The sequence below is a fragment of the Phaenicophaeus curvirostris genome, chromosome 9 (assembly GCF_032191515.1).
Source record: "Phaenicophaeus curvirostris isolate KB17595 chromosome 9, BPBGC_Pcur_1.0, whole genome shotgun sequence".
NCBI classification, from domain to species: Eukaryota; Metazoa; Chordata; class Aves; order Cuculiformes; family Cuculidae; genus Phaenicophaeus; species Phaenicophaeus curvirostris.
The window spans coordinates 32,935,145-32,951,087 of NC_091400.1; the positions used below are offsets into that span (position 1 = coordinate 32,935,145).

The 15,943-nt window shown below is 48.6% G+C and overlaps 1 protein-coding gene across 1 annotated transcript in view; it reads left to right on the plus strand.

The window, feature by feature from the left end:
* Positions 1-15,943, plus strand: part of COL13A1 (collagen type XIII alpha 1 chain) — an 84,946-nt gene that overhangs the window by 44,941 nt on the left and 24,062 nt on the right. Inside the window, exons 14-21 of the mRNA XM_069863237.1 lie at positions 364-390; positions 1,079-1,114; positions 8,939-8,971; positions 9,995-10,021; positions 12,936-12,989; positions 14,465-14,551; positions 15,236-15,289; positions 15,497-15,541. Coding sequence (XP_069719338.1) covers positions 364-390; positions 1,079-1,114; positions 8,939-8,971; positions 9,995-10,021; positions 12,936-12,989; positions 14,465-14,551; positions 15,236-15,289; positions 15,497-15,541 — 363 coding nt within the window. The remainder of the gene's footprint in view (positions 1-363; positions 391-1,078; positions 1,115-8,938; positions 8,972-9,994; positions 10,022-12,935; positions 12,990-14,464; positions 14,552-15,235; positions 15,290-15,496; positions 15,542-15,943) is intronic.

The window sequence follows — 15,943 nt, forward strand, 5'->3', positions numbered from 1 at the left end:
AGGAAGCTACAAACACCTGATTTACTCCAGAGCTGTGGGCTGGGAACAAGTATCCCAAGCAAAGCTAGAGAAACCAGAAAGATTCTGGAGCACAATGCACAAGGCATCTTTTTGGTCTTCAGATTCAGTGAGACCAGTCCTGGGGGGATGGAGCACCGTGGGCATGATTTTATTTGGGAGTGTGGGTTAAGATAATATTCATCTCCATGAAGAATATATTGAGAATGCTTGACCTTACCAGTGCGAATCATCTCTGAAAGGGGCATTTCAAACCAAAGCAGTCAGCATCTCGCATCACCCTGCAGTCCACGTAACACAGTCAACATGTACTAACTCTGGTGTCTGTTTTGATTTTATCTACAGGGCTTACCTGGGCCTCCTGGACCAAAGGTGAGAAATCTCACCTCACTCAGAGGGAGCAAGGTGATAAACAGAGAGGTGGACATTTTAATAGGTGGAGGAGGGGAAAGGAGGTTACATCAAATAGCTGAGAAAGATTTCTAACTCAGCTCAGTAATGCCTCCGGGGCTCGGTCTGTGTGCTGACTCATGGGTTTTGTCAGGGCGACACGTCTGAATTGCATCTTGGCTGAGCAAGGCACGCCTCATCAGCCTCTCTTGCAAAATTCTTTGCCACACACAGCTTTATTGGCTTCTTCCACTCTCAAAGCATTTACCAGTGCTTCAGGAACTGATTTTGCAATGCTATTGTTAACTCCACCACAGTTTCCCATTTATTCACTTGCCAAAGTGCGAGTGGGGGAGGGTGGTTGTTGTTGTTTTTCAGCTGCAACCAGCCAGCCTCATTTATTTGAGATATGTAGCCAAGGTAAGGAGATTGGAACCACAGAACTGGGACGTGGAGCTGGCACGAGTTATCCAGCTGCCAGTGCCTGTCGTGACTTTCTGCCACGGCTCAGTCTGCTGCAGACTCATGGGTCTCAGTGGAGTCACTGAGCAAAAGGTGAATTTCTCCCATGGAATGCCCTTCCGTCCCAGTATTGTCCCTAGGAAAAAGGGCAGGGATTTCTCCTTCTCTGGCCAGGCCTCACTTTCTTTTGTCTTTTTGCCTTTTGCAGGGAGACCCTGGGATTCAGGGATACCCTGGCAGGAAGGTAAGAAGGGGAGCTCCAATGTTGTTCAATGAATTAAGCTGCACTGACGCCTGTAAGTTTTTGGATGACTCTTCTGCTGAGCTCTGCTCCTTTTGGACATGGAGCTGTTACCAGCCCACAGATCCCTTGCTGTCGCCTGTGCAAGGAGAGGTTGGACTCAGATACCGGAGAGACACATCTGTATGACACAAGTGTCTCCCCATCCACATGCCTCTCTACACCCACTCTCAGGCTGAAACGTACTTCTTGTGCATCCAGATCCAAACAGGAGGCTGGATAGAGACAAATTCCTGGCTATGTATTGCTCTCTGGAATAAAGCAGGAAAGAATCAACCCTGCTTCTGATTAAAAGGCAGAAGCTGGCAATGCCCAAGTATCTTCAGCAGCAGCTAATTAACAACGGGGTTGTCAGGGCCAGAGGGTGGAATGAAGAGGCAGAATGAGAGACAGGGGAAAGACATAAAGGAAGATCAAAGGGAAGAGAGGGAATGAAGAGATACTGCTAAAGCAATGTCAGCTGGAGAAGGGGAAGGTGAATGTTCTCAGCAGGCAGGAGTCCTGTGTCCCCTGTTATCTCCACATTACTTTATGGGTGCTCTGAGAGCAAAATGGCAAGACCTGAGAGCTTTTTAATTAGTTCTGCATAAACTGAGAAGTTTTTGTTATGTCAGGAAGTGGAAATTATAGCCCCCACGGACCACAGCCCACTCTTGCAGTCAGACACAATTTATTGCCTCTTCTTTCAGTGAACCATCGGTTTTCCCATTAAGGGCCCATCCTGTTCTGTGTGCACCAGGCGGGCAGCTTCCAGCCTGCAGGAGGGGTGAGGGGGTCCCTAAAATGACTTCACAGTGAGGGCCTCTCCTGCAAGCTCCTCTTACATGAAACAACTTGTCTAGTTAATTTACTTACCGAGCAAAGAGCCTATAGTGGACGAATGAGCCTGAGGTTGCAACCTTTCTCTGGGAAAGGTAGAAGGAATAGGGGAAGAAAGTAGGGGAGAAAATCCTTCCTGGTGAATGGATCAGGTGAAAGAGGGTGAAGAGTTGAGCAAAGATGTTAGCTCTGATATGATATAAGGTCATGGAACCGCTCTCTTCAATCCATACATTTGACACCCTGAGTATCTTTCTTGATGCAGAATGATGCTCCTCTCTCAGAGAGACCTAGATTGGTGTGTGATGGGCATCTCTGTGTGGGACATCCCTCTCACATCTTTGCTGACCTTTCAGACAACCCAGTGGCTCCTTTTCTTGCTGCTCGCTGTATTTGCTTCTTCCTCCACTTTCTTTCTTCTCTTCCTCAGGGTGAGGTGGGTGAGTCAGGTCTGCCTGGTGCACGTGGCCTCCCTGGAGCTACTGGCCCCAAGGTAATGTTTAAATTCAGAGCCAGTGGGACCATCATAGAATCATAGAATCATAGAATCACCAGGTTGGAAGAGACCCACCGGATCATCGAGTCCAACCATTCCTACCAAACACTAAACCATGCCCCTTAGCACGTCGTCCACCCGTGCCTTAAACCCCTCCAGGGAAGGTGACTCAACCACCTCCCTGGGCAGCCTGTTCCAGTGCCCAATGACACTTTCTGTGAAGAATTTTTTCCTAATGTCCAGCCTGAACCTCCCCTGGCGGAGCTTGAGGCCATTCCCTCTTGTCCTGTCCCCTGTCACTTGGGAGAATAGGCCAGCTCCCTCCTCTCTACAACCTCAATTGAGAAATTCTTGCTCAATTTCTTCTTGTATTTACTGTCCCTCTCTGTTTCCTCTCTCTCCTTCTCTCTCTCCTTTGCTGGGCAGGGTGAAAAAGGGGACGCTGGCGTAAAGGTAGGCATGAGAAATACTGTTTTCTACCGTGGCAGATCACCTGGGAGATACTGCTCCTTGAGACGATAGGTTGTAAGAGGGAGCTGGGTCTGAGGCAGCTCTGAGGGGTATTTAATGGAGTACACGTCTGTGCTGTGATTAACCACAGGCAGACACTCCGAGCTCAGGCAGTAAAGGCAGCCTTTATCCATTTGGTGGAATTCGATTCTTACCAACAGTGTTTCTCTGACTATGAAGCTTGCTAATGATTTGTTATATCTCGCCATTTGATGGGCTGGGTTGGGGTTTCCTCATCAAATCTGGTTAGCTGACGCATCAAATCCACTCAAACTCTGCAACTCAGGCTGAGGTTTGGCACCAGGCTTTTCTGTCTGTTCCTGGATGCTTTTTACAGGCTTATATGCTTTATGCCCAGATGTTATCTATTTGACTGAAATTTACTGTACCCATATATTTAAAGTATATTACTCAATGTAGACTGTGCTTAAAACATTACAACATTGGCAAGTGTTCATGACAGTCAGAGCATATTGTGTCATGCAATACTTCTTAAACATCACGAGAAAAGACTGGCCCTGTAATATTTTGAAAGGCATTAACAGTGACACATACATTTAAAGTATTTAGTATGTGGCATACATCTCATTTATCGTGCAGCAAATACACTTTCTATATTTTTTCCATCTGGGTGGATTAGTATTTAAAGGGAGAAAAGGCCCCTTCAGAACTTAACATGGATGTGTTACATCGAGTTTAAAGAAATGTTCTTTAGGAATGCAGGCTCTGGGTTAACAGTTGAATAGAAGAGCAGAGATTTTCTTCCTACAAGCAAACACTAACTGCTTATAAATCCTGCGGTGCACATAAAGTCAAAAGGTTCCCCTGTGTCCATCTTCACATCACAAAGCACAAAAGAGTCACTTCTGGTCTATGCCCGTGTAAATGAAAGCAGAATTGCATCCAGAACTGATGTGTTTTGGGAGCCAGGAGTTCACTGCTGTCTCAACAGGCAGGTGCGCTCCCATTAAGTGGAACTGGAGGACTGAAGCTGGAGTGTGGCCTGGAGAGGAGAAAAGGCTGGAAGGAGAAGCTGCATTCCACCCCTGCGTATACTCCCATGTTTCACTGCTAGCAGACACCTGCTCTGCTTGCACCCATGCACAAGGAGTAACCAGCCCTTGATTTGGGTTCTGCCATCAGGGAAGTCTCTAAGTCTTCCAGTGATGCCTCAGGGACATCCATAAGCGAGAGTCTTCCCTCTCCTGTGCTAGAGAGCAATGACTCAGGATGATCCTGGAGACATGCTTTTGGTACATGGGCCCATATTCACCCCACTTTGTAAGGAGTGGAGACAAAACCAGCTGTGCTTTTTGTGGTACTAAATCGTAGCTCCAAAGGGCTGCCTCCCCGATCCCACAGCAGCCTCTTCTTTCACATGCAGACTTTCATTTGTTATTGTCAGGATCGCTTTTCTCTTGACTTCCTTTCTTCTTTGCTTAGAGGAAGTTAAGTGGAAGTGCAGAGATACCCTAAATCAGCAGCCAGACATCACCCAGCAGCAGCTCCTGAACATCCTAACAGTACACACATTTGTTGTCTTTAAAAATTGCCTCTTCCTGCTGTCCTCCCACCTAGGGGGATCATTTGGGAATCTGGAAGGCTTTTGGTGCTTCCAACTTTTTCCAGTTACCAGGCCTAGGTTCTACTTTCTCTTTGTTTTGAGGAGCTCAAGTCAAATGCTACATTAGCTGTAGTGACCGATTTTGCATAGCATGTCACTGGTGGTGTTGAAGAGGGTGTTGGACCTGAAGGGGCTTGCTGGCTTCACACAGACCCCTCGTTTCTTTAGTAACCTCTTCTCACCCAGTGGCAGATAGAGCACAACAATTTATCTCTTAGCTATTTTCTCCTGTGGCCACCATTTGGGCTTTAATCATAGTGAGACCTACAACTGTGTCCCGTGAAGGTCGCTGGTCAACCAGCAAGTGTGATCACCTGGGTCACTGGAATAAGCATTTGACTCACTGCCCTCCAACCAAGCCATGATATTCAGCTTTACTGACATTTTCTATTTATGAAAAGATGATGGGTTTTGTTGTGCTCTGAGGACGCGTGAGAAAGAAACTGGCCACAGCCTTGCTTAATAACCCCCTCATAGTCTGCCTTTCACAGCAAGGAGCCAAAAAAGGAAGGGTCTGTGCTTTAATTGGTAGCCAGCAGCCAGTACTGCTAATGAGCTGATCAGCATGCTCTGTCCTATGATTGGCAATGAGTGGGTATAAAGCTGCTTAGATCAGGTAAAAGGGAAGAAAGTGTTAGGGTTTTGTCTGTGCTGGAGGGTAAAAGTGTAGCTTCCCTCTTCCAGGAAGAATAGAGCGTGTGGAGTCATTTCCTAAATAAGCATGAAGCCCAGGAAAGCTGGGAGATGCTGCTGACTGCCTTCCTAGAGCCTGCTGGGGATCTGAGCTGGGCATTTGGCATTTCCTATCTGCTGGTGGTGATGCTTCCCAGCTTCTGGCTTGGTTGCACCATTCCAGCGTTGCTTTTGGTAGGTTGTTGCACCCTGCACAGCCCTTCTGAGGACCAAAGAGCATGGAGTGATCACAAAGGGGTCAGTCTAATGGGTGCTTACAATGCCTTTCAAATATATAAGGGTTTCAAGATGTTTTGCTGGGTTGTTTTTCCTTCTTATTCTCTGGCTTTTGCTCTGGGGTTTCTTTTTGCTCTTAAAAGATTTAGTGTTGTGTTTGTTGCTCTGCTCTCTAATTACTAGTGACTGTGATCCTGCAAATGCCAATAGGGGCTGTGCAAGCCAGCTGAGCCCAGCTTAAGAAAGTGTGGGGTAGTGTGCTTGCTCTGTAACCTGCCCCCCCGTAAGGAGCTACCTTGCTCCCTCTCGCCGAGGTGGCTTTGATTTTGCAGGGCTAAATAATTAAGCAGGTCTCCAGGCAGGCATCCTCTTCCGAGGGAGTCTCTGGGATGGGGAATGACTTTCCCACGCAGTGCTGTTCTGTGGGGAGAGCCCCTGCAAGCACTGTGGGTCCCTCAGTAGAAAGCATTGGCCTCCTTTTCTTGCTCTCATTGAAGCATGAAATGAAGAAGTACAGTAGGGAAGGGGGGGACTAAAAGTGATGCCCACTTCTCAAGTACAAAACACTCACGATCGTTAGTTTACTTTTCTTATGGCTCCAGATGCCCTAGTCAACTATGCTGCATGGGGTAGGAGGTGCCCACAGGGCCTCGGTCTTGTATATATACTGTGGTCTATAGTACTGGGAACCTTTTTACAAGGTATAGTTGACAGGATGTCAAATAACAAAAAGTGCTTTTAAAAAAAAGCATGAACATATATCCCTGCTAAGCAGTCCTTCCGAGCAAGGACTTAACACCCAGAGCAAAATAACAGCAGTGAGCAAACTATCTAAAGATGGTTTATTTTCCATTTACCTCCAGTTAAATTCCAACAATGCAAGGCAACCCTTGGTTTCTCTGTTTCTCCTGATAAGTTTGTTCATCCTATAGTTGCTTCAGACCGAGTGACTCCCTACATGCAGAATACCGTGTCGTGGGATGTGGTGGCAGGATGCAGAAACTCTCTTTGTTGGCAGCACTGTTGCTGTGGCATTCCAGCAGAATCACTAGGTTGGAAAGGATCCACTGGATCATCGAGCCCAACCATTCCCATCAACCACTAAACCATGTCCCTGAGCACCTCATCCACCTCCAGGGAAGGGGACTCAACCACCTCCCTGGTCAGCCTCTTCCAGTGCCCAATGCCCCTTTTCGTGAAATATTTTTTCCTGATGTCAAGCCTGAACTTCCTCTGGCGGAGCTTGAGGCCATTCCCTCTTCTCCTGTCACCTGGGAGAAGAGCCCAGCTCCCTCCTCTCCACAACCTCCTTTCAGGTAGTTATAGAGAGCAATGAGGTCTCCCCTCAGCCTCCTCTTCTCCAGGCTAAACACCCCCAGCTGCTCCTCGGGAGGAGGGGTCAGTCCTGCTGTGCACAACGGGCTTGAGATGTTCCACTGATGGGAAATGGCCCTGGCTGGGGTGCTCAGCTTGGTGAGAGTCAGGTGGGGAAATGGGTTCTGCCCCACCTCACGGAGGAGGTTCTCTCCTCACCTGGGAGTTCCTCACAGAGCCCTGGGAGGACACGTCTCACATCTCTCGCTCTCTTTCTCTGTGTTTCTTGCTCTGCTTCCAGGGGGAGAGAGGCATGCCAGGGCTGCCAGGAAGACATGGCACTAAGGTACATTGTAAACAGTGGAGTGATGCTTGTCTGCCTGATCTCACCCATATCGCTCGACTGCCCCTGATGCGTGAGCATCATCTGGATTTGTGTGTGTGTCTCTTAGTCAATGACTGTCCTCATCTGAATTCTTTCTGCTTCTAAATTGCAAAATGTAGGGCCTAATTTGTGAAGGAGATGGTGGGGGAAGAAGTGTTTTACAAAGCAAATGGCATGCCCAGTCCGATGCTGTCTTGCAACATCAGGATCTTAATGCTTCATGCTGGCGAGAGCGGCCAATTGCTGATGTTTCTAGGGAATTGGTATTTTGCAAATTGGGGGGGGGGGTCCAAGTGGTGGCTGTAACCTTCAGCGATGTGTGTTAGCCCACTGCCATCAGTACGGTTATGCGAGTGTGAACCTGAACTAATGCAGCAATGAATCAGGGTCAGTGTGTGAGCAAGCCTGCATGTGTGTGCATTGCACCTTCAGGATAAATACTAGAAAATAACACCAGCCGCATTCACTGCCATTTCAAGGCCAAAGAGTGAGGAACAGGCATCCCGAATGCACTCTGAAAGCCTAACCCGTGCCACTTGCTGCATATAATCCCTTTCATGACTCCAGTCCATATTCACTAAAACCTACTGACACCTGAGACAACCTGGAATGCTTTTTCCCCCCCATTTATTGCATAGAATCCCTGATCTCCATCTTCTGTCCTTGTGTTTTTTAGCTTTGTCCCCGATTTCTGTTTCAGAAAGCTGAGAGGTATGATCCTGCTGCTCTCTGGCTCCCCACTCCTCCTTGTTTGAACTTTTCCAAGCTCTTTTCACTTTGAACTTGGCTCCTGGTTCTCCTCTCTGCCTCATGTGCTCCATCCCAACCCCTCTCATTTCCCAGCTTCTAACACTACTTCACCTCCTCCCCTCTCCTTAGACCTTTGTTGTCCCTCATATTTGCTTTTGTAACTGGATGTTTTCACCAAGACCTAACTCATACTAACACAGGACATACAGAGATTTCAGAGCAGAGGGTTTATAGGGATGACCTGCTTTTTGCATCAGCGCTGTCGAGGGAAATGTGACTGTCCCTGTGGGAGCAGCTGCCTCCTGGAGTTTCAAAGCACCTGTCTCGGATTGTAGGGGCAGGCTGAGCTCTATGGTCTCATGGTGGTGGCTTGCTCAGCGCTGGGGAATGATGCCTGAATCGCAGTGCTTGGAAGTTATTTTTTCCCTAAGGTGGCTGGCTTCAGAGCTCTCCTGAGAACATTTTACTGCGGGGTTTGTCTTCTGTGATAAAAACAGAATGAGGAGAAATAGCAAGACCAAGGCTCTGGGGTACGAGCTGGCCTTTCTCAGGATGTATCTGGGATCAAGTACTGAATGGGGTGGTTAGTTCTCAGTCCGTCTTTGCATTCCTCAGTTATTTCACACTGTTCTGCTCGTTGGCCTTCACTTGACTTGCAGGACCAAAACTGAGGGGGGCAGGAATTTAGTTGTCTTGTCTGGGCTGTGCTCATGATGTTTGCCTTTGGAGGAGCTTTCTGGAAAGCAGAGCCAGTGCCATAGGTGAACAACCTGCGCAGTGAAGGAGGATGTGTGCTGTGTGGCATTACAGCATTACTTCTGAGCTTTGGAAAGGAAAAAAATATGTGGATTTTGTCTTTTTAGTCTCGCCTGGCTGGTAGTGTTCTGTTTTTTCTTTTTTTTAAAGTTTGTGTTGGGTTCATTACAAACAAGGCGTTCTTGTCTTTCCTCTCTCTTCCAGGGCGCTCCTGGGATCACCACTGCAGGGATGAAGGTCAGTTTTACACTGCACTGGGATGGCTTATTAGCAACAGTTGGAGTTAGGAGAGTGCAAGGCACGGGAAAATGGTCAGGCAGCTCCCACTAAAGGGGAATATCAGAACTGCGATTGCTTGTGGCAGAATAACTAGACTGGTACCTTAGAATTACCTCTCTGGGCAGAGGTTGGTGAACTCTCGAAACTCCACAGAAGTGTTGGGATGGCAACAGAGCTAAGGACCAGGGGCACATTTCATAGAATCATAGAATAACCAGGTTGGAAGAGACCCACCGGATCATCGAGTCCAACCATTCCTATCAAACACTAAACCATGCCCCTTAGCACCTTGTCCACCCGTGCCTTAAACCCCTCCAGGGAAGGTGACTCAACCACCTCCCTGGGCAGCCTCTGCCAGTGCCCAATGACCCTTTCTGTGAAAAATTTTTTCCTAATGTCCAGGGGACTAGAAGTAACTCCGGGTATCCAAGATGAGCAGTGAGACAATGAGCTGTTGTCCCTAATCCCTCCATCTCCTGGGGAGAAAGACAGAAATAAAGAAGTTATCTCCAGGGCTGATGGGTAGGGTTTTTCTCCTCGAAGCTACACTGATCCCACACCAACACAGCCTCCCCCCAGCCCTGGCCGCAACGGCTCCCTTGCCTTGCACCTGCGTGCGCAGAGCTGGTAGTAGGCAAATGACTTCGTGCCAGCAGATGAGCCCTGGTTTATTACACTATCTTGTATCTGGTAAACCTTCCCTTGAAATACTGCAAGGTGGTTACTCATAAAAACCAGTTACTTTATAAAAAACAGTTGTCTCAGGCTCTTCTGCCTTCTTACAGCAGCCAAGGAGCTGGCTAATGGAGATAATACAAGCTCCAGGCACAAATAGTAATATACATTTGAAGCATCCTCATGCCCTTATTTACAAACCCAAGGCCTTCAAAGATGTTCTTTCCTCCATTCTGATAACTCTAGGAGGTTCTGTACTTTCTCCTCCTGTTTTTTCACTTTATTCTCTTGTCTCTTCCTCATCAGGGCGAGCCCGGGACTCCAGGAGAAAAGGTACTCTCAGAAGGCTTCAGTCTGAGCCTGCATTTCTGGTTTGTTTGTGTAATTTTTTATGTGGCTGAGGGAATTGAGGCTCTTATGGCACCTGCAAGCAAAACGGTAGTGGCATACAGCGCTGCCAAGTGACAGAGGGACCATCTGCAAACAGATTCCCTCCTGCCTATGTGTCTGATGGCAATACCTTCCAGCTGCCTTCTCCCTTTCCTCCCTATTTCACAAAATATGCAGAGCACACTTTGCTTAGCGAGTATGTTCCATCTGCCACTTCCCTTGCCCCCTTCCACCTCTCAGTGCTCCAGAAGTCTTCCCATGTTACTGCAGGGGGCTGTTCTCCTGTCATGAACCATACCAACTGCCCTGTACACTCCGCCTTGTCTTAGTGTAGCGTGACCTGGTTTGAGTTCTTGTGGTGACCACGGTACAAAAATACCCCATCACTCTCCATCACTAAGCAGCCGGCTTGGTTTCTGGACAGCTGGCTCCTCTTGTTTGAAGCTCGCTGGGTTGTGTTACAGCTTGCAATAGCCGCATAACAGACACATTCTCTGTTTCTTTTCTTCCCCTCAAAGGGAGATCCTGGAGTCCCAGGGAGGATGGGCCCCCCAGGTTTGCCAGGGAAGAGGGGGCAGCGGGTAGGACATTGTGTGTTTGGTGTCCTGGCAGTGCTGTGCTGTGTTCCCTGCGAGCGGGAGCTGGCGGGCGCCTGCTTTGTGTTGCGTTCTTATGCTTGTGGGGGATTATGTGTCCTTTTCTGGCTCTTGGCCCCTTGCTGAAGTGTATTTGCGTGTTCTTGCTTGCAGGAGGTGGGGGGCCAGGGGCAGGCAGGGCAGCAGGAGGTGCCTGGGATGTAGTCTTGTCCTGGGAATGATTAGGGACAGTGCTGCATCTTTTGACTCCAGAAATAACTCCCTAAACAGGGATTCAGTAATTTGACCACCCTCCTGAAGAAATTGGCTTCTTTATTGTTCAGGCAGCACAGAATGTTTAAGCAGTCCTTAAATAAAAAGTAGGATACCAAAAGCAGAGCAAGGCAGCGTCAGGGATTTGCAGAGGCCTGGGACAGGATTAGAGATTACATCCTTACAAACATCCCAAAGGCCAAACCTTGACTTTTGGGCATGAGGTCGTGCCAATGTTTTCCTTCTTTCCAGGGAGAGAAGCTTTAATTTGCAGCAGCAATGTACATGCTCTGGCAGTGGAGGAAAACTGAATGGGGGCCCTACAGGTGGCTGGAGGCCAAATTACCTCAGAGAAAAGGGGTCACTGCACTCTAGAATTGCAAAAAAAAATAAGATTGCTGCTAGTTAATTATTTTTCACGGAGCCCTCAGTGCATGTTTGTTCCTGAAGCATCAATGCAATCCCGCTGCATGACAGATGTGAGCCCTTGAGCTCGGAAGAGACTGGAGTTTAGCACCAGCCTCTGCAGGCAACAGCATGGCACCAAGAGGAGCTCTTTGCTAGCCTTGCTGATGTGCTGTGTGGCTGTTGTGGAGTGAGCTAGGCAGCTGCCGGGGTAAAAAATTTTTGAAATGTTCTTTGTAATCTGTACAAGTTGTTAAGTCTTGGAGGTGGGAGGATTCCAGGTAAGAATACGCCTTTTCCTGATGAGCCTTTTCCTGACGCCTTTTCCTGTGAGCACACCTCTTCATGGTAATAGAAACCTCTGATATCACTCTCTGCCCTGGCAAAACTCCTAAAGAGGGCACTGTAGCTGGAAACCATGAATTTAGCAGCTGGATGGAATGGGCTGAATAGAATTTAACTTCAACATAAAGACCACTAATTGAGCTGCAGTATTCAAAAGATGACCCAGATGCCATGGTGAACAAAACAAAGTCACTTCACCAAGTGAATACTGGATGGTCTCCATTGTCCGCTGGCCTGTGGCATCCTCCATGGTGCCTCACGCAGCTCAGCCCGCAGGCCATGCTCTCCAAACATCGTTTTACACCATCACCTTCTGTCATTGCTATTTTTGCCATTCCTGTTTTCCTCACCAGTTAGTGTAACAGAGCTTGGCTGCTAACTAAGACACTGCAGTGTTTCTGTTTTAAGAATGTGAGACTAAGATTTGGAATTAGGGAACAGGACCAGGAAACACCACTCGAGAGTGGTTTGGGAATTGTGATATCTTTGCCAAAGCAAAGCAGCGTAATTCACAGTGTAATGAGGAGGCGTGGAAGATGGAAAGGGGTCAAGTAGCAGACTGTTTCTGTGAAAAGAGCTGAACTCTATCAGAGCATGGAGAAAGTCCTGCGCTCCAGATAAAATTCTCCCTGTGCAACAACTTCTCTGGTTATATAGAATGGGGAGAGCCAGTGACGTGGGACTGACAGGGAAAAGGGTTTAGCTGACCAGAATCACAGAATCACTAGGTTGGAAAAGACTTCCAGGATCATTGAGTCCAACCGTTCCTATCAGCCGCTAAACCATGCCCCTCAGCACCTCATCCACCCATCTTTTAAATACCTCCAGGGATGGTGACTCCACCACCACCCTGGGCAGCCTGTTCCAGTGCCCAATGACCCTTTCTGTGAAAATTTTTTTTCTGATGTCCAGCCTGAACCTCCCCAGGCAGAGCTTGAGGCCATTCCCTGTTGTCCTGTCTCCTGACACTTGGGAGAAGAGAAGAATGATGAGGAAGATGAATAGAGGGATCCTGGATCTCTTTACCACTCACCTTCCATTGGAGAGAAATGCCAGTGTTGCACAGAGATAGCATTACCTGTCCTTCTTAGGACAGGAGAAAACATTCACTATCCTGAGCAGCTCCCGCTGGAGGATGACTTGCATAGGCCTAAAGTAAAATCCCCAGGGAAATGGAAGGAGAGTTTGAATTGAGGAGCTGCTTCTCCAGGACAGGGAGCCTGCAGAGTCAGCCCTGTCCATGTCTGGTTTGCCAACAGGGTGAGAAGGGACGAGCTGGTGATCCTGGGCTTCCTGGACTCCCTGGCATGAAGGTTTGTATCTTCTCTGACTTTTTTTTTTTTTTTGAGGGGAGGGTCACTCTCATCCCCTTTCCTTCCTCCTTCCTGTCCCAACTGAGCACATCTCGTGCCCTCTTAGGTGACCATTGCAGCACACAGCAGCACGTTCTGTAGAGCTCAGCTGCATGCCAGCATAAGAAACCCCAACAAGAGGTGTGATGGGGTCACACAAATCATAGAATCATAGAATAACCAGGTTGGAAGAGACCCACCGGATCATTGAGTCCAACCATTCCTATCAAACACTAAACCACGTCCCTTAGCACCTTGTCCACCTGTGCCTTAAACCCCTCCAGGGAAGGTGACTCAACCACCTCCCTGGGTAGCCTGTTCCATTGCCTAATGACCCTTTCTGTGAAGAATTTTTTCCTAATGTCCAGCCTGAACCTCCCCTGGCGGAGCTTGAGGCCATTCTCTCTCATCCTGTCCCCTGTCACTTGTGAGAAGAGGCCAGCACCCTCCTCTCCACAACCTCCTTTCAGGTAGTTGTAGAGAGCAATGAGGTCTCCCCTCAGCCTCCTCTTCTCCAGGCTAAACACCCCCAGCTCTCTCAGCCGCTCCTCGTAAGACCTGCTCTCCAGCCCCCTCACCAGCTTTGTTGCTCTTCTCTGGACTCGTTCCAGAGAAGGATGCATTTTTGTGAGGAATTACATGCTTTCATGCAGCAAGGGAGAGGCTGCAGTCCTGGGAAGATGACCATGGAATCGTGTTCCTGTAGTTCCCTTTTAGAAGCGTAATATATTTCAGCCTCCCTCTTGCTCTAAGAAACATGTGTGAGAAGATGAACTTTTTGGGAGGCAGCGCTGTGCTTTGGGTTGGAAGAATAACTGTGTTTGGAGAGACCTAGAGCTAAGCTAAGCTCCAAAACTCTGTCTTTTCCCTGTGCCCTGAGATGTGGGTAGAAACCACACCTTTTAAGTTGGCCTTTCACAGGGTGTGTTTCAGGCAAGGATGAGGCATAATGGCAACTCGGTGCAAACAGAGGAAGGTCACTGACTTTGTTTGTGGTCTGCAAGGCTGACTATCTGGCCGATGTCTACAGCTCCAGAGGGAGACACAGCAAAAGAAGCCATTATCAGGTGGCTTTATCAGCTCAATTTCAACAGTAGAAGAGAACAGTTGTGTTCAGACTGGAGGCTGGGGATGAGGTCTGTCCACAGGCAGCTTTATATGGCCCTGGGAACACGGGCCAAGCAGCAGCGCTGCAACAGAAGAGATGATGCTACCTGTGACCACCGACAGGGCTCTGGGAGGAGTCCCCATGCAGAACTGTATTGGCCTGATTCCTGGACAGCTGGTGGCTCTGGAGCAGTGATGTTTCTGGGTTATCAAGAGCTGATGGATGTTGTCTTGGGCCCTGTCTCTCTAAGCCCTCAGTTTGGCAAAGTGAAATGACAGAGATGGAGAGACTGAACTGTCGCCCATAGCTTGTTCTTCCTTGCAAACAGGGAGAGAAAGGAAATGCTGAGAATGCCCTGGCAGGAGGTAAAGGAGAACCTGGCCCTCCAGGTCTGCCTGGACCCCCAGGACCAAAGGTGAGTGATTTTTCCTCTGGTGAGTTGTGTTGTGAGGGACCGTGCCCAGCGCAAGGTGTGTAGGAAGGGGCAAAGCTTGCGTTTGTCTGTGCCCACCTCTGATCACCTACTGAAGGGATATCAGGTACTGCAGAGTGTTTTAGTTTCCTTTTAAATGCTGACGGTGAGAGAATTTATGAGCTATGTTTCTGGGAGGAAAAGATACTTTTTTGCTCAGAGAAGTCCCCTCTAGGCTCTGTGAGAAACCAGTTACTCAGAATTGATGACAAGCCCTAGTCCCTGTGGTATCTGAGGCAGGGTAGACATGGGGAGGCAGGACAGAGACCCTCCAGGTCTCCTCTCCCCTCCCTGTTCTACCTCCCCAGAGGGTAGCAGAAGTGCAAAGAACATCAAGAACACGTAAATCTGAGGCCTTGTCTCAGGTGTACTTGGAACAGTCCCCCTGCACGCTTCCTTTGGGTCCGAATTGGGTGCTTTCCTTCATGCTGAATATTCCTTCTGCACTGGGTAGAAGAGAAAGGCACCTGGTATGAAGTCGTGACAGGAGATTTGGGATACCCAAGGAGAAGGAGGCACAGCAGGGGTGCTTGGCTGGTGCAATTCTTCCTCCTGGAAATGCAAAGCCAGCAGTGGTGTCACAGCCCCTCCGTGCAATAAAAACCCATCTCTTTCCTTCTCTCTCAGGGAGAAGCTGGTGATGCTGGTCGGCCAGGTGCTGCAGGGTCACGGGGGGAAAAGGTACAGAATGCTTCTCCACAATCCAGCTCCAGGTTCAGTAGCTGCAAATGTGGTCCTGCATGTATAAAATTTAGCTGACAAGGAGCATTTTAAACCTAATCTGCCTAGTCCCAGACTGTTTCAGAGGACTAGCAGAGACTGACGACTCCTAGAGTTCAAGCAAGCGAAGGGAAATGCTTTGTTAACAGTGTTTTCTTCTTGCTACAGGGAGAACCTGGTTCACCAGGACACCAGGGACCCATGGGCCCAAGGGTAGGTGTCCCTGTGTTCCTTCACTAACACTTAAAGGATTTTGGTATTTCAAAGGGGTGTAAGGATAGACATTGACAGTCTGGACTGGGCCTCTGCATTCTTAATAGATACTCTCACAGTCTCTAAAAGTGCTTGCAGCTGGGCAATGGATGAGTTTGAGAAAGGCTGCTTCTCCACTCCATGCCCTCGTTGGAAGACAACCCGACCTCAGAGGGAAAAAGGTCTTCTGAGCCTCCTCAGGGTGAATACTCAGCTCATTCATAGAAGTAGGTGGGTTTGGACATCCAAGCCTGCACTTGAGCCCTCGGTATGTCATCAAAGGGGAGCAGGAGGGTGTTCGATGCGTGTCCAAGTCTGACCATCTGGCCTCAACTTCATCACTTGCTAGACCTGCCACCTTTG